The sequence below is a fragment of the Adiantum capillus-veneris genome, chromosome 16 (genome assembly GCF_014529385.1).
Source record: "Adiantum capillus-veneris isolate H3 chromosome 16, ASM1452938v2, whole genome shotgun sequence".
Classification (NCBI taxonomy): Eukaryota; Viridiplantae; Streptophyta; class Polypodiopsida; order Polypodiales; family Pteridaceae; genus Adiantum; species Adiantum capillus-veneris.
In genome coordinates, this window is record NC_140946.1 from 116,415,892 (window position 1) to 116,439,940 (window position 24,049).

At 42.9% G+C, this 24,049-nt stretch overlaps 1 protein-coding gene across 1 annotated transcript; it reads right to left on the reverse strand.

Moving 5' to 3' along the window:
• Positions 1-12,439: 12,439 nt before the first annotated feature.
• LOC147439708 (28 kDa ribonucleoprotein, chloroplastic-like) lies at positions 12,440-15,002 on the reverse strand. Its single transcript, XM_086485514.1, has 4 exons — positions 14,464-15,002; positions 13,275-13,376; positions 12,884-13,174; positions 12,440-12,808 (listed from the first exon to the last, which is right to left on the reverse strand). The coding sequence occupies exons 1-4, from the start codon at positions 14,887-14,889 to the stop codon at positions 12,737-12,739; spliced, it is 891 nt and encodes a 296-aa protein (XP_086341640.1). The 5' UTR covers positions 14,890-15,002; the 3' UTR covers positions 12,440-12,736.
• Between the last annotated feature and the right edge of the window lie 9,047 nt (positions 15,003-24,049).

Consider the following 24,049-nt stretch of genomic DNA (forward strand, 5'->3'; position numbering starts at 1 on the left):
ATCTCAATTATTTCTTGAGTCATTGAATATTTTGGTGAGCACTGTGCATAAGATTTTATTAGTGCTCTTGGCTTGTCCGTTAGCTTGTGGGTGATAGGGTTCTGATTTGCGATGGATCACCATGAATTTGTCATGTAAGCTTTCAATGAAGTTGTTCAGAAAGTGTGTTCTACTATCACTCACGATTTCAATGGGTAGACCATATCTGGTAAATATATGTTTGAAAAGGAACTAAGCCATAGTCCATGCATTGTTTTTTTGTGTTGCCTTTGCTTCTGTCCATTTAGTTATGTAATCTATTGCTACTATGATGTATTGTGCGTGCGATCTATATGCAGGAGGTATGATGGGTCCAATAAAGTCAATGCCCCATTTGGAAAAAGGGCGTGCATCATTGGCCTTAATAGCATTTCATCTCTCTGTATGGGGTGGTTTTGTTTGTTGGCATTCATCACATTGTTTGACATAGGCCTTTGCATCCCTAAATAGGGTTGGACACCATATGCCTGAGTGAAGTACTAGCTTTGTCGTTTTATCAGTAGAGAAATGTCCCCCTAGCTGGCCCGATTGTGCTTGTTCTAGGATAAAGAAATATTCACTTTTTGTAGCACACAACCATAGTTGTTCGTCCTTTCCTCGCCTATGCAACTGGTTTGCAATTAGCAGATAATGTTTTGCTTCTTCTACTACAGTTCTCATTCTTACGTTACTGCATCCCTCTGGGAAGGCCTTGTTTTTTAAGTACTCAGTTATGTGAGTACTCCATTTGGGTGCTTGTACTACTCAAAACAGGGTGGCATGTTCCACTGGTGGTTGCTTTGTACAGATATCACATGATTTTTACATACATATGGATGTTGTTTTCCATGTTTTGCCAGGACTAGTCTCTTTAGTCTTTGGTATAGTCTTTGGTACGTTTGTGTTTCTCCATTGTGAAACCCCATATGTTGTATATGAGCCTATATGAGGTAGTATTCGTATTCATTCGGCTATACACATAGTCGCAAAATCCCATCCTTTCCATGCTTGTACAGTCGTCCTACTAAAAGCTAGAGATTTCTTGTTTGATGTATTATTAATGGTTGTCTTTCCACCTGTAATGATCTAATTGTGAGTAGAACGATGACCTCTTTACTCCACCTAGGAACCATTTCAATGTTAAACAAGTAAGAATTTGGAAGATCATCATCAATACCTTTAGGTGCTTCCCCATGGAACAGTCTCGAAAGATGATATGCTTGTGTGTGTGTGTGTGTGTGTGTGTGTGTGTGTGTGTGTGTGTGTGTGTGTGTGTGTGTGTGTGTGTGTGTGTGTGTGTGTGTGTGTGTGTGTGTGTGTGTGTGTGTGTAGCAGTTCTAAATATATACATATACACAAAAGAACAGAAATTGTTCACAAACAAGAAATTTCTAGGTAAATACAATGGAATTGTACAATAATTCATTTCCTGTTGAAAATAAATTTTGTACAAGGTAGTGAAGAGAACAAAGTAAAACAAGGGAAAAAGTAATCCCCAATTTAGAAGTGATGTTGCTTTAAGGTAAAAGAAAGTCCACATGTCATCAACCACGTCGAACAATATGTTTTAATCAAAGAAGGTAGGCCTCACCTGCACCCATAGTAAACAAGAAAACGCTTGGTTAGCAATTGTTACTGTGTACAGGTGATGCATGGGCATCCTAGTTGTTATCCATGTCCCAATGAAAAAAACAATTGTTGTAATTGATATATAGAAAAAGAAATCCTTTTGTAAAGTTCTTACTGTACAAAAGTTTTAGGTATTTAAAAGCTGAGATTTCCCATATAAAAAGCTCCCATCAAAGTATTTCCCAAATTTTAAATACAAACCAAAGCCTATTTTATGAATTTTGAGCAAGTTCAATCATATTTACTGCCATCATCAAAAATACCTTTGTCTCTTAGTTTATGTCATGTCCGACATACTTTTAGCAAAGCTTGAACTACATTTTATTCCATGTTACCATATACTACTCAATCCTTCCATCTCTTTTTATTAAGAAAAAGTGACAGTTTAAGTCTATTTTGTAAGGAAAAAGAATATATATATATATGTATTGATAGTGTATGCCTCCAAGCTACTATTCTGAAAAACAACAGCCAGGCAAGTCTAAGTAATTAAGAAAAAGCATTACCTAGAACCAGCACAGAAGCAGACAGAGAAAAGTTGAAGTAAGGCTAAAAAGCTAGGACCAGCTAAAGCAAAGTAGACGAAATCTCCTACACTAGAGAGAACCTATTAAACCATCAACCCTTAAAACTTTTCCTTGTAGTCATGTCAAGCGGGTAGGCAAACACCTTCCTACATACTAAAATGAGATAAAGAAAGAGCAAATACTGGCAAGCTTAGTTTATTGTATAGCTGAGGGTCTAAACTAAAACTAGGCAAGCAGTAACCAGTCAACAAACTGAGCAGGTGGCGAGCCACAAAAAACTGTCAGCAATCTTACAGGTAGGTGATGTAAGAAGGTAAAAGAGATCAAGTAAAAAAGTAAAAAATACTACATCAATAGGGTATGTGATGCTATTCAATATTTACAAATCTTTTCCAGATAAGGCAGCTCCCCAAACACCAGTACTCAATATGACAATGAGCTTACAATTATCTCAGGAAATTTAGTGAAACAGACCCCAGAACTGAGCCATATTCAATCTAAAGTCTGTCCAATTAGCCAAAGTACCTAAAACCAAGAATTTTACTAATTACCCAAGCATTTTTAAAGTCATATAAAACCAGCCAGGCACAATCAAGAAGGTCTTGAAGTTTTTTTTAACCTTCCGAAACTTTTCAAAAACTTGTAGTACCTCAGTATCCAGCACATAATCAATATTGAGCAATTATTTCACAAAAATCAGCAACAGCAACCCACATAGAATCACAACCTCCAATCCATCATAAAGCCATCCAATGAGTAGTAGTTAAAACCATAAAGCATGCTATCTAACTTAAGTTTATCCCACTACTCATAAACTTAACTAAATCCGCTCAGCCCCATTTTAAAAGCAAGCCGAGTGACAACAATTTTCAGAAATAAAGCGCCTGTAAACTTGGAGGAGAAGACAACTCCACAACCGCATTCTCTTTAATTTTCGGCATGTTACAGTCCCCACAGTTAACAGTCACATAAAAATTTCTAAGTGAGTTTAGAACTCACCTGATCACATTCCGTGTGGAATTTATAGATGACACAGTCCAGTTGTAGGTGATAAGACCCGACAGTAGCCAGCTATCATCGCACTCCAGGGAATTTCTTACAGCCCTGGTCATCAGGAATTGTAATAGCGCAAGATCCGTGAGTCGTAGGCGCAAAAGCCGCGAGTTAGTGTAAACACCTTTCTTAAACAGAAGGTAGCGTGTGATAGAGCATACGAAAGGACAGGGTTACACTATGCAGGCAGTAGCAAGAACACGCCATACAGGTGATACAAAAGGTTAGGGTTAATAGGCAGCAAGGACTCACTATTTTAATAATTACAAAAATGAGGCTAAAAATGAATCCCATTATCATTTACTGCTAGTGAAGAAAATAAGAGAAATAGTAAGTGATTGGCAGTAGTAGCTAGTTAAGACTTTTTTTTTAAACTAAAGCCAAAGCCCGCCCCAAAAGATTTCTTATGCGATAAAGGACTCCGACATTATAAGGAGGGACAAGTTGATGATCTAAAATTAGAAATGATGAGAATTCAAATTTTTGGAGATAGCCGAAGTAATGGGTTGTGAGCCGTGCTTTACGGCGTCGCATTTGATGCCCCGAGCGGTGCACTATGCTCCGGGGAAGTTGGTCCTAAGAAGGGTCAACCTCGAAATTTTATGTGGGGAGAGAAGGGACTTGGGGAGGAATGTGCCATGTGCCAATGGGATTATCCCACATGAGAAGAGAAAAAGGGAAAGCGGGGGGGTATAAGGGGAGGATGGGGTGCCCATTAGGAGTGTAACACTTGAGAGGAGCTTGGGGAGAAGCTTAGCTATGGAGGGCTCATGGACTCTTGAGGGAGATGGGGTGCCATTTTGTGTTCCCATTCAGCTGGAGAGGCGCTTGGCCACCTATTTTGGTCCACTGGACACTTGCCCCCACCTCCTCCCTCGACCAAAAAGTCATCAGTTGGCCATTTCATGCCCAAATTGAGCCCAAAAAAGGACCAATTAAATGGAGCCTTGCAAGAAAACCTAGTCCGCCGAGGAGAGAGAAGAAATCTCTTGGGATAAAAGATAAGAAAAACCCCCATTAATATAGCTGCAACACCTGCACACATTCCAGAGACCTTGTTTTTTAGCAAGAGGGAGTACACCTCTAGTTTCGAGTGGCCATAACTCTCTCATTTCTCATCTGTTTTTTGCCTATGGATACTCTACGGACATCTCCATGAGACAAGCTACATCATAATGTCCTTGGTTTCTCCTAATTCCAAGTGGGTTTCATGCTTGAAGGGATTTCTATAAATTTCTACAGGTGCTTGTTGCATATGATTTTGACAATGCAATAGTTCTTCCTTCTAACGGTGTGACTCGTGCAAGGCTATAGAGGCCCTTTTTTTCCTTGTTGTTTGCATGCTAACAGCGAGAGAGGCCACCCATGAGTCACCTCCATCTTCACCATCTCAAGATAGACATCGGCAGGAGCTCTTGGATATGGCTAGAGTGGTCGTGGAAAACGCTCCAGGTGAGCTAAAACCCCGGGGGATTCACCATGGAAAACTTACCGCACCACGTAAGTGCAGGGGAGGGGGTTTTTTTTACAAGTTCCATAAGCGTATAAGTTAGGGGTAGGCCCCCAATAATTTATCTCCCAAGTTGAAAAATAAGAGAGGGGGGTATCATATTTAGGGGGGGGGGGGGGACCCTGACCCAGGTTGATTACTTGTAATGATTGGTCACCAATGTGCACTAGAACCTGAATGAATTTAGGGAAAGTTTTTTATCAGGTCACACAATAAATTTTGCATCAAGACGATCATAGATAAGGATTGATTTGGAGCAGGTTAAGGGTTGATTTACACCAGCTTTGGATGGGTCAGAATTGGAGATAGCCAGAGTGCAAGCTAATCGGGCACATAGTTTGAAAGTCAAACTAAGACACATTGAGGGTACATATAATTATCAATAGAAGTGGTTCCTTAGTACATTGCCAGTCACTATGCTACACACTCTTTGACTAGTTTTACTCCATTAGATCATGTGAGACCTAGATTTTATATGTAAGATAGGGGTATGATAGTTTTCTTCATTGATTGCTGTATAAGCGTAGAAAGGGGGGTCATATTCCCTAATATGAGTCGTATATAGGGGTTTTATCAAAGTTGTCCGCTCGCAAGTGGCGTCCTATTTTGTATATAGAGTGAATCTCTCGGGGGTAAAACTCCTATTGTCATGATCTTTTCTTTATCTTTGCATGAAAAATGAAATTGATCTTATGTTGACCATTTAGAAATGCATGTAGCACCATGCCACCTTGCAGTGCATGCTAGTCTCAAGAGGTAGGCAAAATCTATTCTTGAGGTGTTATTCAATGATAGGTAAGTTGTGTGATTTTGCGTATCAAGTCATGGTCATGTTCATCTCTCCATTCAATACGCAAATTCTTCATCTCTCTATCACAACAAGATGGTTGGACCCAAGGAGTAGCTTGGATGGCGCGCGTTTGGTATATATGGACTTTCCCACACACACTAGGCCACATCTCTCCATTCAATACGCAAATTCTTGGTCTCTCTATCACAAACAAGAGCGTGTGCACATCTCTCCATTCAATACGCAAATTCTTGGTCTCTCTATCACAGACAAGATGGTTGGACCCAAGGAGTAGCTTGGAGCATGCCTTAGGAGGAGTTTCCCACGGGCTTAACACACTAACTGGACCTGGGCTCGAATACCCAGCAATCCCCCCCTCAAGCCCAAGCCACTAACTATGGACTTGATGTAGACCATGGTAGAGTTCAATCCCCTGAAACTACTAGTAGAAGCGCCCCCCCAACAACAACATAGGTGTATGTATGCACTTCCCTCAAGCAACTATCAGAGTGAGACAACCAGAACTCAGAACCAAACATAAATGGGTGGTCTTACCACTAATGTGTGGTAGTGTCTAGTATAACCCGCACAAAATTTTGGACATGGCTGTAACAGACAACTGATAAACAAAAAGAAGGCTTTGACTGAACATATGTGATTGTGTTGACAATAGACAAAAAAACATCTATGACACTTAACAAAAAAAAAAAGAACTCTGTGTTGATGTACAGAGTGCTTAAAGCGAACCGTCAAAAGAGTCATCATTGGCTTTCTTTCTTGATGAGCTTTGATCTTGAGAGTCTTGTCTCTTTAAATCTAGATGGAGATGTTCTATGTATAGATACCTCAAGAAAAACACTTTGCTCTACCTCCACTTAAGCTTTAATAGATTTGGCAACACCTATTCTCCAGAATGGTACTCCGATGCTTTTGTTCATTTGCAACTTGGTTTTCATGCATACCAATATTTTCCATGCCAGACGGAATTTTGAGAAGCTTGAAGTCGTTGAGCTGTAGTGTTTTGAGACACTTCCAAAGTCACATTCGCCGCCTACGTCTAGGGGATGCACAAACTTTAAAACAAGAGTTGGTGAAGTTGGTTAATATGTTGTTGCCACCATGTGCAGGGTTTGGGAGTTGCACTAAAGGACCACCCCTTTGCCGACTACAAGTGCTCGATACCACCACCACCACCGTTGCCAAGGACATTTTGAAAAGTCGACAAAAAGAGCATATAATGCTGCCTACAACCTTTGCTTGCCTTGTTGTCGGATGGGGTTTTTAAAAATTGTGAAGCAATACCGTTGTTTCTACGTGGATGACTGTCGTTGGCCTTCGGTAGCGTTTTGGGATGCTTATGTGCAAGGCTCCTTGTAGCCTTCAACTCTGTATATCATTCTAATATATGCAGTCCCTGCAGTGTTAAGTCCTCACCCTCGCTCGCTAACTTCCATACAACGTTTCAAAACGCTAATGCAGGTAGCCCTAGAACTTGCCGTCGCTCGTCATCGCAAAAAAAATGGCGTTTTGATAGCCTGCAAGCTCTGTCCTCCTTGTAGATGCAGTGTTTTAGAACGCTTCTCTGCCAGCGCCTCCTTGGTTTGGCCCGCTTGGGCTTTGGTGCCACTTGAAAGGGACAAGCTATGGAGGGTGCCAACGAAGGAGAATCATCATGGCTGTTTGGGGATGGCGTGCATAGTAGAAAGCAAATGAGAGCGAGATGGAGAGAGAGAGAGAGAGAGAGAGAGAGAGAGAGAGAGAGTAAGAGAGAGAGATTTGACACGGTTGAAGATAACGCTTTTACTGTGTGTATTACTCAAAGCCTTTACATCTATATATAAAGTGAAAAGTTTCCATGCAAACTTCTAAATGAAGTGGAGTTCATTTGCATGCCTTAAGAGGAGTTTCCCATGACACACTAACTAGACCCGGGCTTGAATACCCAACAAATAGTGCACATTTCCTACAATAGAAAGCCACCAAAAAACAGCTCTAAGAACTAAAAAAAGTATGTCTCATGCCAATTGCCTCTTTGTAAAGCACCCTCCTCAACACTCCATCTCGACCATATGTCATGAGATCCTCACCCAATCAATGTGAACCCGCGAGCCTTGAACAATCCTCCGCCTCTGTAGCTTCGACAAACATTCATGTGGCTTTTTGTACTACCAAATTCTCATTTTCAAGGCCAAATGCTATTTCTATAATCACTAAAAGCACTAAAGGGTTTGAATTTGAAATAATCAAGTGATTATTGGTGGGTTTTTGCATAGTGCACATTGTTCATTGTGCCTCTAAGGGTTTTTGCATAGTGCACATTGTACATTGTTCACTTTGCCACCATGGGTGTACAACTACAAGGCAAAATATTCCAATCAAGAGTTAAGAAGAGCTTATGAGGCACCACCGTAACAGCTTGCAGGTTGTAGACCTATGGACTAGAGGTGGGGCATCATATGGCTCATGTCACACTCCTGCCATGGCTACTTAGATGCCAACAGTGAGAATTCAAGTTGGGTATATATTGCTATGTGTCACTACCTTGATGGGCTACATGGTGGTTACACGGCGAGTGCATACCATGTGTGCATGGGCCCACACACACTGCTCTGCGTGCAACTGTCGAGACAACGTTGATTGGATGTCATGTTGTGTGTACTTGAGGCTTGCTGCCATGTGCTCATGTGTGAGTTAAAGCACCATTGAGCTCTATCCAAGGCTTTTAAACTTTTGAAGAGAGCCTTGGATCTCCTCTCCATCCAAAAGTTCACAATAAACCTATCAAGCTTGTCAAGATTGAACTTATCTCTTGTAGTTAATGTGGCTAAGGCCCATGACTTTTCATCAACTCAAAACCATGGTCAGAGATAAGAAAGATTTGTTTTGACTAGACAAACCCATGCAACCAAGGGGACAAGAAATGACACACCTAGTTTTCTTAGGCTGTAGTTGTGGCCACCACCTTCTTTCTATTGGTCCATGCACAATCAAGGCTTAAGCTTAAGGGTCCTTTTGGGGTTCATATTTCTCCTAATGATTCTTGGCCATATTTCTTATCAAGTGTGAATGGGTAACTCTTTGGAAGACCAGTATTTATAGTTTTTTGCAGCAAAGAAGATTTTTTTTAGCAGTAAGAAGCCAAAATATATAAGATTGTGGTATGACAAGACCCAATGTACAACACTATGGTTTTGTGACCATTGTCTTTGCAGATTCAATTGTTTTTGGGCATGACAAGACCTAGTATACAACACTCTAGTATGTATTTTCATATCATCCAACAACACAAAAACCAAACCAAATTGAAAGCATGACATTGGCACGTGTTTTCACATTCAACCACATAAAATCCTTAACAGAAGTGAAACCAACAATATGGGTCATTTCAACCAAACAAGGAAATGTAATATATAAAATATTTGGTACAAAATGCCAATTGTCGACAATGATGGGTACAAAATGCCAATTGTAGCAAGAATGGGCACAAACTGCCAATAGTGTTAACTATAGTGTAAGGCTCTAATTATGTGTATGCTTTAACTTGAAAATAGATACATAATCCCTTATGGCACATCCTAGCACAGAAATTTCTATTTATTCCTTCCTCATGCTTACAAGCCATAAGAGCAACAGGAAAAAGTAAGACTATGATATTCATAAGCAAAAAAAGAGAAAAAATCATTACATACCTTCCTATCATTTATTTAAAAAGCAAAAGCTATAGAAAATATATCTCTTCATTCTATACATCCTACCTCACTTGCTGCAATGTGCACATAGATTTTATCTTCAAAGTGGCCAGGTGTTCATTGTTCATCTCCAAAATGACCAAGGGTTCACTTGCTGCAATGTGCGCATAGATTTTATCTTCAAAGTGGCCAATTGCCCATGGTTCACTGTCCTTGATGGGATCCTCAATATAATCATCCATATTTCAATCCAAAGAGACCAATTGACCACCCACATGATGTCACCAAGTGTTCAAAAATGAAGATGAAATTTTGGGCATGGATTAGACATTTACAAATAATGTAGCCGGTTTTCATTTTGCAAATGACTCAATTCATTGTTTTCTCACCCCAATGTTCATCCACAAATTCTAGAACATCTTTTGTGTTTACACACATAATTAACATCATCATTCTGAACACTCACATCTACCTTTGCCAAAAAAAAAAATCACAAATACAATGCTTGGCACAAAAATTGATACACTATTTTGCCTGCTTGCAATGTTAGCCTTTAAACATTATTGGATTTCATAAAAGATCTTGAACCTATAGGTTTCACTTGTGCTCAAACTTGGGAATGGCACTCTCCACTCTTACAAACAGGTAGTGTAAGCTTGAAGACATTTCCCCATTCCTTCATGGATATTGGTGGAACATAAAAGTGATCATGAAAAAATATCCCCTTCTTTACAAGAGACCCATGAGTCCTACGCCATGCCAAACATCCAAAACGTCAAGGACACACTCCATCGGTTGCCTTACCTCTATGCTTGAGTGATATAGATCTGTTGAGACCATAGTAGTAGCACACAAAAAAAAAGAACCAAGAACAAGCGAAGATAAGTTGAAAACAATCTAGCGCAAAGAAATTAATCACTTATATTTGCTCTATGCAGAGGAAGATTGGAGCTCGCAAGATGGAGGTGAAGCTCCTTTTGCACATAGACATGTACTCTACTACATGATTATATTGTTGCCCTTGGTGATCGATACTAAGATCCACTTATTGTGTTCATCTAGTGTACCATAGGTGGTGATTCAACGGATATACTAGGCCGTTTGGATTGAGTGGATTCCATTGCTTGAAGAAGATCACACATAAGAAATAGAAGAAGACGCTAGTAGGAAGAGGAAGGAGAAGGAGGTGGACAGAGGTAGGAATAGGAGGGAAAAGACAATTGTGGAAAGATTCAAAATCCTCTTTTTGGGTGATAGATATTCTCTTTAAGAGGTAAAAGCATCACGTAAGTGGAACTCACCTAAGATTGACTCTCTAAACAAGAATCGTTTTGGAAATTCAAAAGCAATTTTTAAAATGGAAGTTCCGTGATGGAAGCCCTTGGAAGCCCTCCTCTCATTGACGTAGAGGCGTAGAGCTCTCTCGCTCTCTGCCTACCAAAAGGCAAAAAAGTAACCACAATCTTGTCGTTTTGAAGCAGTGAACACTTCATTCTCCATATATGAGCTCAACATATCACCACCCAAAACCTTACAACAAACGTTCAAGCATATTTGAGAATATATTAAGATCTACAAACAAGCTCATTATCAATTGTCTTACCCAAGAGAAAATTAAGCTTCAACCTTCCTCTATAGTAGATTTTAGCCCAATCCCTTCCAATGGAGAGGTCTCCATTAGGGATTTTAATGCCCGAGATCTTGCTTCTTTTAAAGGCTTACATAAAGACAACAAGGTATTACCAGTTTACTCACTAAAGCACTACGAGTCTACTCAATAGTCGACTATATTTCAGCCCTTTGAAGTTCAAGCCTAGGATAAGAGAGCACTAGGCATCACCACATTCATCATATAAAACATCCATGATTTTTGCTATTCAAGCATTGGCAATACTTTATTCTAGAGGATGCTCTTCATTGGGTTGCCACGAGAAATATTTCTGGTTCTAATCATGTTCATTGTGGAGAGAGATCCTAGGTTGGCATACACGATGTGTGGTTGTTAGCTTAACGGATATATACTCGACATTCAATAGCTGAATGTTTCACGTGAAATCATGACCCATGATGCATGGTCATTCTCGTCTTATTAGGCACTCCACCTATCACTACATAAGCAGCCTCACAACAACAAACAAGCACCATGTCCACCTTCCCAGTGAGGATTGCAGGAAAAGACCCCGCACAGCCACAACTCAACCCCATTTGAGGTCCTGGAAGGTCACATATTCAATCTAGTGTAATCAATTTTGGTGTGAACTGAACAGCAATGGAATGGATGCAAGATTGCTCAGACTCAGTGCACTTCGAACCCACCCTTCATAAGGTTTACCCATTAGATGAGCTCACACAACGCCACTTGGGCAGAACCTAGGCCATTCCCCTCTGCCAAGATCGCCCAAGTAGCAGGAACTAGGTCATTGCCCTCGACCAAGACTGCACAGCCAATAACATGCTTTTGAGGGCTCACCCACATGGCCAGGGTTTGCCCAATGAAATGCGTTAACACTGCTCTCAATCCTCAACTATGCCAATTTTGGCAGAGCTGGACAATTGCTACTTCCACCTCCACCCGCTGGGCCATTCATGCTGCAGTCAGCACTTAGAGACAGTCCAATTTTGCTGACAAGTGGCAGTGGTAAAACTCCTTCCAAGCAAATACACACTAAGAGGCCTATCTTTCATCTTCCCCTGGGGCAGTGAGTTTGCGAGGGGAAGAAGCATGAGAATCATCCAGTACAAGCCTGCATCCTTGCTTATCATAACCCTTAAATACTCTACCAACTCTTTCATAAATGAAGGGATTTAGATGTATTCAAGGGCAGCAACAAGGCAGCACAAGTCTCAAAGTCAGGCCAATCAGTGAATTAGTTTTTCAGAGATGTTCTTCACCTCCATTACCCCAGACCTAACCACCTCGTATCATGCACTAACCACCTCATATCACTCAGTTTGACGCACTGCTAGCCCCTTGCGCAACCTGGTTATTGAGAATAAATTGAGAATAACCCAGCTAATAGACTACATAGTCTTTAAATAGAGTAGCCACCCATACGCATGTAAACGAGACACAGCATTAGGGACAAATGCTGATCCAAGCTCAAACCATCAAAATTTAGCGCATTACCATTAATTTATATTTCAAATGCTCCCTCAAGAACACTACTTGCTGAAGACAACCACATCGGAACACATTTTTCACACCATAATAAAACGCCAGTCATTTACAAGGTCTTATCTCTATATTAAAATTCAAACTTACAATTTTTTCCAGCAGACCTATTGTTACAGGAACAATATATGGGGAACATGGGGAAAAAAACATTTGACTCTAGGCTACAATAATTAAAAGCCGACTTGTGAACCAGGCAAACCTCCAATTGCAGTCACTCCACATTCACCTCTCTATCTTGCCATAAGTTTTCATGCTTTCAGCAGATAAAGGAAGCCCCGACCCTCAAAATCAGAGCCTCTGGTTAGAGGAGATGGTCTCAAGTTCAAACCCCAACGGGCAAATTTTCTAGAAGAAATCGGATCTAGAGGAAGGTCTTTCGCCAGCCATGTTCACGCGCAGATTCCTCCCTTCAATAGCCTGTCAACATGCACATAAGCAATCAGCAAAAGAAGCCAGAACCCTTCACACATTAAATGAGACAAGTAAGCATACCGCTCCATCCATTTTGTTCAAAGCTTGATTGACTTCAGCCTCAGTAGACATGGTAACAAAACCAAAGCCACGAGACCGCCCAGTTTCCCGATCATTGACAACTCTGGCCTCCAGCACTTTTCCGTGCTCGCTGAACAGATCATGTAGCATACCATCATCAACTCCCCAGGCCAAGTTTCCAACGAACAACTTGTTGGAATTGTTTTGGTCCATTCTTGGAGCACGAGGGGTAGGAGCATCTCCTCTGTTACGGTTGGGAAAATTCACTCGCAATGTCCTTCCAGCATAATCCTGCAGATCTCAGGCAGCCATATGCTGGACTTCATCAGATCAACACATACATTAAAGAGGGATCCCCACACAGACTAAAGCTACATATAGAAAGACTTACAGCCCCGTCTAGCTTCTCAATGGCAGTATTACAGTCCTCTACAGAGCTCATAGTGACAAACCCAAAACCACGACTCCTGCCAGACTCTTTGTCATAAATAACCTGCATCGATTTAAAAACAATAGCGTCAGAATTATTTACAGCCAAAACTTACCGTTAGAAAAAAAAAGCATCATCCACAATGCAGTCGAACCATCCATCCACACTTAAATTTAACATGTACAAATTTCATCTGTCTACAGTTTAGTAGAGAACAAAATCCTCCCGTCTAAATACCCTCTACATAAACAACTAATATGAGCTAGAAGCCCTCTGCATAGCATCTATATTAACAAATAACATGAACCATAGGACCAAACAAAATCTACATAAAAACATACAAATGGAAGAGTAAAATAGTAACAATTGAGCACAAATGCAGAAAACATGATTTTTCATAGCCATACACATGCCAATATGGGTGCAAATAAGTCATATATATATTCCCCTGAAGCTACCCAAGATTGCTTCATACTATTTACGCATAAAGATACCACTCATTCAGATGCCTATCTGACTCTCAAGAGTTCAAAATTCCAGGGAAAAACATTAAACAACAAACAAAACAAGAATTAAATGCACAGCGCTAAACAAAAGGGTCTCTGGAGACCCTCAGGCAAAGAAATAAGAAAGCAACCAAAAAATTCTCATCTTTTAACAATTAAACACCTTCATTCAAGACCTACTCGCCTTCTTCCCTACCATGTTTTACTACAAGCAAACATAGAACATCATCAACCATCAAGAACTGCGTGACATTTAGGCCTAAGGTTCTTAATCCAATGCAACTAAGACACAACAGCTTAATTTCTTCTCTCCGAGCAGGCTTTGCATACAATACACAAGTGCTTCTGTGCAGAATTTGTAAAATCACATGTTCTTTCTATGCACATGCAGCACTTATGGAAGAAACTATCGAATAAATTACCACTCATTGCAGGCTTAAGGCAAAGGACCACTCGATTCAAAGGAAAAGGATAAGAGCTCTAAAAATTATCTAAAACAGGCAGACTCGGCATAACGCTCCTCACACAATAAACAAATTTCACTTTAAGTTCAAAGGGTTAGCAGGAATAAGACTCACTACAATCGTACGAGTTCAAAAACAAATGTGCCATGAGACGAGGGTAAGGATAAGACGCAGCCACACCTCAACCATGTCTACGCTGCCCACTTTCTGAAAAACGCCAGCAAGTTCTTCGCTGTTGCAGCTCCATGGCAGGTTCCCAACATACAGCTTGGCCACAGACTCACCAAAGGGCGGGCCGTTGTCCCGAAAAGAAGGTCCGTTATCAAGAGAGTCACCTTCTTCGCGCTCATCTTCGTCTGAGGAGGCATCGAGGGCTTGAACTTCTTCCACAGAAAGCTCTGCATGAGCTTGCCCAACCACACCATATCCATGTCTGTGTAGACCTTTGCGAGGGACAGACAGCGAGAGCATGCGAAGCTCGAACGGTCGCAAGGTCCGCAAGGAGCGGGGAGCCTGCAACAGGGTTAAACGCCCCTCTGGCCTAGTGGTGGAGGCAGCTGCTGCTGCAAGCGAACCATTAACTGAAGAGAAGCAGGCGGACACCATAGCTGCTCTACTGCAGAAACCCTAAACCTACTTGCGAAGGCAGTAGGTGCTATGTGGGTGAGAGGGGAGAGGCAACAGATGAGGGCCGAAGATATTAAGCCCCGGAAATGAAAGAAACTGACCCTGTGGATACTTTCTCGCCCTTGTAGAAGTGGATAGATACTCCACTCCCCATCTCCCCCGTCCGTTCCTTCGGCCTAGATCTTGACACGTGTCACATTAGGGTAGCTTCTAACCTTTCGGGGACCTTCCTCGATATCTTGGAATGTTCTTTAGGCTAGATTAGATTATGGGCTTCGTGTTACCTTGATTGTCTAAGAGCGATTTCAAAAATGGAGCAATATAAGGCATGCCACTTGAAGAGTTATCATTGGTGTATAGAAGTAGCATTAAAAACCCTTTGCTATCAATAACGAATTCGAGAGAGAGAGAGAGAGAGAGATAGACAAAGAGGGGGGACAACCAGAGGGAGGCTTCTATATACCCTTCTCCTTCGTGAGGTCCCACAGTTCTCGTGGTCTGGCTCTTGTTGGCGCAGACATGGTTGATGCCAATGGAATTCGCACGATCCATTGCCATGCATATTGCTCGGAGAGGGGGTTGAAGCCATTTGATTTTGAGAACTTCATTGCTCATTCTCTTTTCAATATAACGACATAAACCAGGAGCTGAAGAGTGACCTGTGAGAAGGCTGTTATAATCCATTAGCCTTACAGCATCTCCCTCTCAAAAGGATCTCTCTCTCTCTCTCTCTCTCTCTCTCTCTCTCTCTCTCTCTCTAGAGATAGAGAGAGAGAGAGAGACACAAAACCGCTTCAAAAAAAAATCGCTCTCATCTGGTTCGAAAGTTGGAGAGAAGTTTAGTGAGAAGGATGTTTTTATGATTGTCACTAGATGTATTTTAAGGTCTCAAAGAAAGGGAATGTTGTAGCTCATAGGCACATGAAAGTACAATACAATACACTGTGTGTGTGTGTGTGTGTGTGTGCGCGTGCGCACGCGCGTGTGTGTGTGTATGAGAGAGAGAGAGAGAGGGTGCAATTGTTTACTCTCAGCACAAACATTTCTCCAGATGCAGTAGCATGGAATGCACTTGTTGCATGGTACTCCAAAAATTATAAGTTGGGTGATCAAGGACTTCTTCCGCTTGAGAAAATACAAAGAGAGGGAACTTCTCCAAATACAATCACACTTTCTTGCAGCTTGAAAGTTTAATGCAGTAGCTTACAAGCCATTGACAAAGGTCAAGAATTGCATTCTAAGGTATTGAAGAAGGGTTATGAGAACAAAATAGTTGTCGGCAATACTTTAGTAGATATGGATTCCAATTTCTTATAGAAGCATTGTTAGTCTTTGACAATCTGTTTAATCCAGATAGTATCTCATGGAACACTATCTTTGCTGCTTATGCAACATGAGCTTGGAGATGAAGGAATCGTTTTACAATCAGATGATATCAAAAGGTGGCATACCCAATTTTATTATATTCATACACGGGTTCAAGGCTTGTGGCTCTGAGGGAGTCATCAACGGAGCCTTTCAATTACGTAATGGCATGATCCTTTTTAGCTTGGAAAGCAATATTCAGGGTACATCTAGCACCAGCTCGACGAGGAAGCATGAGGTTGTTTTAGAAGTATATTGCAACAAGGGGTGTCTACAAATGCTCTTATGTGCGTTTATGTCTTGAAGGCATGAAGCAACCTGGATTACTCCAATCATTGTCAATCCCTAATTCACCATGGGAGAGTATATCCATGGATTTTATCTTTGGATTACCTAAGTCTATCCATGGAAATACGTGAATCTGGACAATAGTCGAGAGGTTTAGCAAGCAAGCACCTTTATTCCTATCAAAAAGACTATTAAGGAACACCAAATGGCAACTCTCTTCATATCTCAGATTTTCAAACACCATGGATTTCCAACATCCATCGTGTCAGATAGAGATCCTAGAATGACCAGTAATTTCTGGAAAGGTCTCTTTGAAATTCTAGGTACAAGATTGAATTTCTCTTCGGCCCGTCACCCACAAACAGATGGCCAAAGTGAGATAACCAATCTTATAATTCTCGATCTACTAAAGACTTATGTTACAGAAGTAAATCAACGCTCACAAAAATGAGAAAAGTACTTACCCCTTGTACAGTATGCGTACAATAATACTTTCCACACTTCTACGGGAAAAGTACCTTTTGAAATCATAGAGGGAAGACCTAAAAGTCCCTTGCTACTTAAAAGTACATGGGAAGATCTTCGTTGTCGCCCAATGAGTAGAGTTGTGACCTATAAGAATCGTTCCAAAGATTAAGGAGGCTATATCTATATCTCAACAAAGGCCAAAATATGTTGCTGACAAGCACAGAAGGGCCTTAACGTTTAAAGAAAATGATTAGGTCTTACTTAAGTTTCCCAAGGCTCGATTGAGGCACACAACGGGCAAAAATCCTACAGGCCATCAAAAGTATTATGCTAAACTAGCAAAACAATAATATACGGTCCGTTTCAAATCTTGAAGCCAATCAATGAGATTTCTTATCAACTTAAGTTGCCCAACCATTGGCTCATACGCAATGCTTTTCATGTGAGCCTACTTAAGCCGGTTTAGGGTGAGCCACTAAGTGAACCAATTATTAAAGACCCTCCCAAAATCAAAGAGCAAGAAGAGGTGCTACAAACCAAAGCTATCCTTAGACATGAAGACAAGTCACTATAACATGTTAAGATTATCCGTCGGTATCTTATTAAGTTCAAAAATTATTTTTTTGAAGATGCTAGATGGATGCAAGGAATACAGGTTAAGGATAGTATCAACTATGAACCTTGTCAATGCTTACAATGCTACATTAGAGTAAGCAAAATGTACATGTTTCTTTTAAATGATCAATGTTTTTGTCTTATAAGACCAATTATCTTTTTATTGTGCACAAATTTAAGTAGTATGCATGCTTAGAATCATGTTTGTGATGACGACGTCTCTCAAACACCAAGTAGAATCTGTCACTCTACTTGGGAGGATGAAATGGACTAAAGAGCAGACATGCTTGCGGTAGCTACGTCTCCCAGGCACCAAATGGATATTTCATAGGGTAAAAAGGGATCTTTTACCCACTAAGAAACATCGACTAATGACTAAGGCTTTATCTCTTCTATCTCATAGTCGAGGGCGACTATCATTTCAAGAGAGAAATAATGTCATAAAATCTAATATCTAACCAACCCAAATGATTTTCTCTTATTAAATTGATCATTTAATGTGGGATAATAAACGGGAACAAGGGTTAGAATATAGTCATCTGCTTACAAATCTATCTCAACACGGGGCCAATGGTAAAGGGGTCCAAATGAGAGATGGTCTGTCAAAGAGCAAGGCTAGCTAATGGAGCTTAAAGACCTTAGGGTTAACTTCATTAAAGACCTCGAAAGGTTAGTGTTAAAAGTCCTTTGATCTTAGGCAAGCTATGGATGTGCTTGAGGTGGGAACCTGGCCCAAGCTTGAGGTGCTTGTCGTGCTTGGGGACTAAGGTGCTTGAGGTGCTTGTCGTGCTTGTTGCTTACTAAGGTGCTTGAGGTACTTGTTATGCTTGCTGACTAAGGTGCTTGAGGTGCTTAATGACTAAGGTGCTAAGGTGCTCCATGACTAAGGTGCTTGAGGGGTTAAGGTGTTCAAAAAGTCAAAGCACATCCCTACTCATGAGGGAGCGAGCCCTCTTTGTAGGAGCTAGAGAGAGAACACACACACCCTCACACAAGGCAATCTTGGTACAATAGGACACTTGTCAAACTCCTCTTCATGTTGCCCGCATTGTGCCTAAAGCCTATTGGTTGGCCTCCCAAGGGGTCCAATGATAAGTTAGTTAATTTTAATTGATTGTTTATGCATTATCAAGTCCTCTCTCTCAAAGGGGAAAGGGGGACACTTGTCCCAAAGGCTACCCTTGTTGCTTGATATGCACTAAGCATGTGATTGGCCAAGCTTGAGGAGGTCCAATCAAGTGCAAGCTAGTGCTAGAAGGGGGGGTCGACCAAAGCAAGGAGGGGGCTAGCTTGGGGGGTATACTCTCCCACACCCACACCCACTCTCTCTCTCTCTCTCTCTCTCTCTCTCTCTCTCTCTCTCTCTCTCTCTCTCTCTCTCTCTCTCTCTCTCTCTCTCTCTCTCTCTCTCTCTCTCTCTCTCTCTCTCTCTCAGTCCACTGCGGGCGTCATCCATAAGGGGACTGAGGAGTGTGCAGAAACACGCAGGCAAGCAGAGGGCTCGCGCCACAGAGGGCTCACGCCACACTCACTGTATACAGCGCCCTGCGGGGCCTCCTCAAGCTGCGAGCTACCCGACAATGGGGGCCGCGTGCTGTTCTCAACAGGTACAGGTGCAGGTTCGGGGCATTCTACAGCAAGGTAGCGCCCTGGTTATCACGGGTGGCTCCATCGAGAGTGCCTACAGTAAGGCAGTCCCGCAAAGGCTGCGTGGATTCCATTCTCCTACAGGTGCTAAAACGGGAGCAGACCTCGCTAGGGCTGCATCTACTATTTCGGCAGGTACATCCCCTGCACTCTGCGGGGAGTGCTTTTGTGCGCAGGCAGTTTCAAGCCAGAGGGCTGCGTTGGTTGTGTCGGACAGCTTGGATAGGTTCAGATTTGTGGTGTATGCAGGACAGCATTTGGACAGGTTTGGGTTCAGGACATTGGGCGCAAGGCCCCTCCATTATTTTGGCTTTAAGGCTGACGCCCGCAGTGGGCTATGGTTGTACCTTTACCCGTCGTGGAATGCTTGATACAAATGTATGCTTGATGCGGGAGACAATGTATGCATAGTGTGGATGCATATGTGCGCTTAGTGGCCCCTCCATTATTTTGGCTTTAAGGCTGACGCCCGCAGTGGGCTGTGGTTGTACCTTTACCCGTCGTGGAATGCTTGATACAAATGTATGCTTGATGCGGGAGACAATGTATGCATAGTGTGGATGCATATGTGCACTTAGTGGCTCTTTTCTAGACGACGATTAAGCATGAGGAAGCTGAGTGATAAAGCCGACCCCCTAGAGGATGCCATTCAAAAGTGCGAAGAGGAAATGACGGAGACTAGTACCAAGATGAACCGCAATCTATTGGGCACAATAAAAATGCTCGAAAGACGTGTCCTGATCCAAGAAAGCAAGATAAACGCACCAGAAGACCGAGTGATGACTCAGGATGAAGAGATTGCGTCACTCAAGAAAGATCTCACCGAAGCACGATCAAGCAACACATTGGAAGAGGGCGAATTGCAACCCTCAGTAATCGAAGAAATCAACACGATCAAGGAGCAAGTACGGGCCATCAAAGAGGGAGAAGAGCAACACAAAGAGATGACGACTTCTGGGGTGGATGTTCTTACAAAACCTCAGCAGAAGGCGGATGAAGCCGAGAAATGGATCAAGGTGGCCAAGAAAGGAAAAGGCAAGGAGATAGCGTACATGTCCACACCCACTATCATTAATCAGACACTAGAGGAGGAGCAAAGAAGACGTGTGCGAGCTTTACATGTGAGAATTTGCGGTCTTAAAGACAAAGGCAATGTGGACGAAGAGGTAAAAGAACTCATGGCCTTGATGGGGGTTCATGAGCCGACACACACAAGAGCCTGGAGAGTGGGCAACATAAAGAAAAATGGAAGCATTGGGGAAACCTCAAAAGAAAGGGCACTCATCCTCCATTTTCCCTCCATGGAAGCGAAGAAGTCCTTCTTGAAGAAAAGGCCAACTCTTAAAGAGACGGGCATTTTTCTCGGGGATGCTTGGGCCTCTCGCAGATCTCTCATATGCAGGAAGTAATGCTAGAGATTAGAGCTGCAAGGGGAAAAGGAAAGATTGCCTTTTACAGAGATGGAAGAGTAGTAATACTGGAGCGACACTCCACATGATGGTGAGAGACTTATGGGACCACACTTAAAGTGGCGGCCTGGAACTGTAATGGATCCATGCGTCTTGATGTGGGTGCTTTTGAGGATAGCTTTACTGGAAGAGATATCATCTTTTACTCTGAGACACACTAGGTCCCTGGGCAATCCATGCCTCACATCAATGGATACAGATGGGAGACAACTTACAGACAGGAGACACGCTCAGAGCACAGAGGACGGGGCTCGGGGGGAGTGGCAGTGTTATTTTGAGAGGATTTGCAGCCATTGATACATATAGCCTGCAGGGATGAGCAGGCTAGGTACATGTGGGTGAGATTGAAAGTAGAGATAGGCAGGTATCTCTACATTGCTATTTGCTACTTTCCCCCGAGCATCACCTAGAGGACAGTCCCCCTTTTCTATTTTGGATGATGACATATGGGAGTTCTCTAGAGATGGTGACATTATCATTCTAGGGGACTTCAATGCTGGGACTGACCATCACCAGACAATGTTTTTGATACTTCAGAGGAGATGCTGAGAGAGCTAGATGTTGTAGAGACGGGCCTGTCCAGACTATCGCACGATGCGGAATATATTGAGTATGGGTGACACCTGATAGACATGGGCACCGCACATGGACTGGCCATCTTGAATGGCCTACAGAGGTTTCCTGCTTCGGGAGGCTTCACATGCTTCCCACACAGACATGGAGCCAGCACAGTGGACTATGTCATGACACAACCGAGACTCATCTCTAGTATCTAGGACCTCACAGTTGGTGGACCCAGACCTGTTGGTGTGGCAGTGGATCATGCTCTTGTATCGCTGACCATTTCTTTTCAGTTTAGTGTAGCACACAAGCTACGGGCAGCAGCCCCTAGTCGCTACACCTTCATGTTGGAGACAGACTCTGTATACATAGATGGGATCTACAAACACCTATGCACAGAGGAGCTAGGGCGACCTCTGGAGGAGCTTACTACTATACTGACACAGACGCTACATGATGCAGTAGCAGAGGCATAGCCACATACCCAGCTTGAGCAGAGACTCCGTTTGGGGAGCATGCCCCAGAACAATTGGTATGATGAGGAATGTCGGGAAACTAGAGCCAGACTTCAAAGGGAGGTGCTTTTGGGGGACATCACTCATAGGCAGTCACAGATTGACTTCCGACGCCTAGTGCGGCAGAAGAAGAGGGAATTTTTGGCTCGCCTAGAGCAGGATGATGGATCTATACCAGCTATTCTTGATTCAGGACTCACGTGAGGCGTGGAGGATATTTCATGAGCACTCCCCCCCCCCTGCCATCACTTCTACAGAGGCTTGGGGCCAGTATGCATCATCTTTGTACACAGTTCCTGAGCAGCCCCCCCTTCTCGACCCCCCCGATCCATGCCCACACACATGTTTTTTTTTTCACCCGCTGAGATGGTGAGGAAGGCCATTGACAGGATGAGGACTGGGAGAGCATATGATCATGATGGCTTAGTGGCTGAGCATTTCATGCATGCCAGAGATTTACTAGCAAAGCTTCTGGTAGTTATGTTTAACCGTGCCATGTGTAAGGGCTTGCCTGATACCTGGAGCCTATCTACTATTGTACCTATCTTCAAGTCGGGAGACCCTATGGAGCCTGGGAACTATCGCACTATCATGATTGGACACACATTGGCACGGTTGTATGCATCTATTCTTGAGCAGCAGCTGAGTAGATGTGCAGAGAGAGAGGGGATGCGCGCAGCCCGGAAGGCAGGTTTCAGGAGGGTTTTTTCTACTCTTGACCATATCTTGACATTCAGAGCCATCATTGAGGAGGGCAGATCGTGTGGGAGATGGATCTATTGCAGCTTTGTGGGTTTCCGTAAAGCATTTGACACACGGCCCAGAGTTAGATTGATGCGCAGATTACAACAGATGGGAGTACCCACAGAGCTCATTTGGGGGGTCATGGCATTATACAGGTCAGTAGTGGGGCATGTATGCACCCAAGAGGGTCTATCCACAGCGGTTTACTCCACTATTGGGGTGACGCAGGGCTACCCGCTCTCTCCTACTCTATTTGGTATGTATGTAGATGAGGTTTCTGACTACATTGAGAGAGATGGTGATAGAGGTGCACAACTGGCAGGGACATGGATTCCACTATTGTTATATGCTGATGATATTGTTTTGATCTCTGACTCTCCAGAGGGGATACAACGTCACCTGGATGCTTTGCATAGGTTTGCCCAAGAAAGTGGTTTGTCTATCAACCTTGGTAAAACCAAGGTCATGGTATTTAATACCACCCCACAGTGGATCACGAGGTCAGCACCCGCCTTCACATATGGCCAGGAGAAGGTGGAGTGTACAGATGCTTACACTTACCTTGGAGTGGTTTTTAGTGGGCTAGCATTTTCATTGAGGAGGGCAGCAGAGACTAGATTGACCAGAGCCCATGCAACATTGGGTAAATTGGAAAGGATGTGTTCACAAGTTCAGTTTTAGGAGCCTCGAACGAAGCTCTGGCTCTTTGACACTTTGGTGGCTTCTGTATTGCTCTATGGAGCTGAGATTTGGGGACCTTCACTGGACCATCACGGGAGGACAGGCCAGAGTGATTGATGGATGGGGGGACATGGAGAAGCCTTTGGTCTCTATGATCTCGCGGCTCATTAGGGCCAAGGCTTCAATACCATGTGCTATTTTACGAGCAGAGCTAGCTACCCCCCCACTGGTGGTTGATGCGCTCACCAGATCTGTCCCCTTCATACACTGCATGTGGGAACTTCCCAGAGACAGATATGCACGCCTTGCACTTGAGTCCTCTCGACAGTTAGCCATGCAGGGGGATAGAGCGTGTTGGTATGGGGAGATGACGTCATAGTTTCAGGCGCATGGGTTCAGCATAGACAGATTGCCTCCTTTCCAGTACTCACTGGATGTGCCCTCTCTGACTCTTACATAGTCCGAGATCACCAGGCTCATTCGCCAGGACTTGACTCAGGTAGACATAAAGAGGACATGGATACAGCCAGTATAGGAGCTAGGCACGAAGATGGCTTCCTACAGAGAGCATCTCCTCCAGCTTACGGAGGATGGTTTTGTTGAGGCTCAGATACATGGACACTCACCTGTTGAAGTGCGCGGGCAAGAGCGTGTGTGAGTGTGTGTGCAACGATGGGGAAGAGAGGAGAAGAGGAGACCTTGTGTTTGCAGGGGTTGAAACTCACTCTCTACATGTGAGCCCCCTTATTCTATTATGTACATAATGAATAAGTATAGTGGGCGGGC

Bases quoted from the DNA above. Each gene is read 5' to 3' on its own strand.
- LOC147439708 (XM_086485514.1), bottom strand. From the start codon at position 14,889: ATGGTGTCCGCCTGCTTCTCTTCAGTTAATGGTTCGCTTGCAGCAGCA. The intron at 13,377-14,463 runs GTGTGGCTGCGT...AAATCGATGCAG, and splicing joins GCAGCGTAGACATGGTTGAG to GTTATTTATGACAAAGAGTC. The intron at 13,175-13,274 runs GTAAGTCTTTCT...TGAGATCTGCAG, and splicing joins TTGAGAAGCTAGACGGGGCT to GATTATGCTGGAAGGACATT.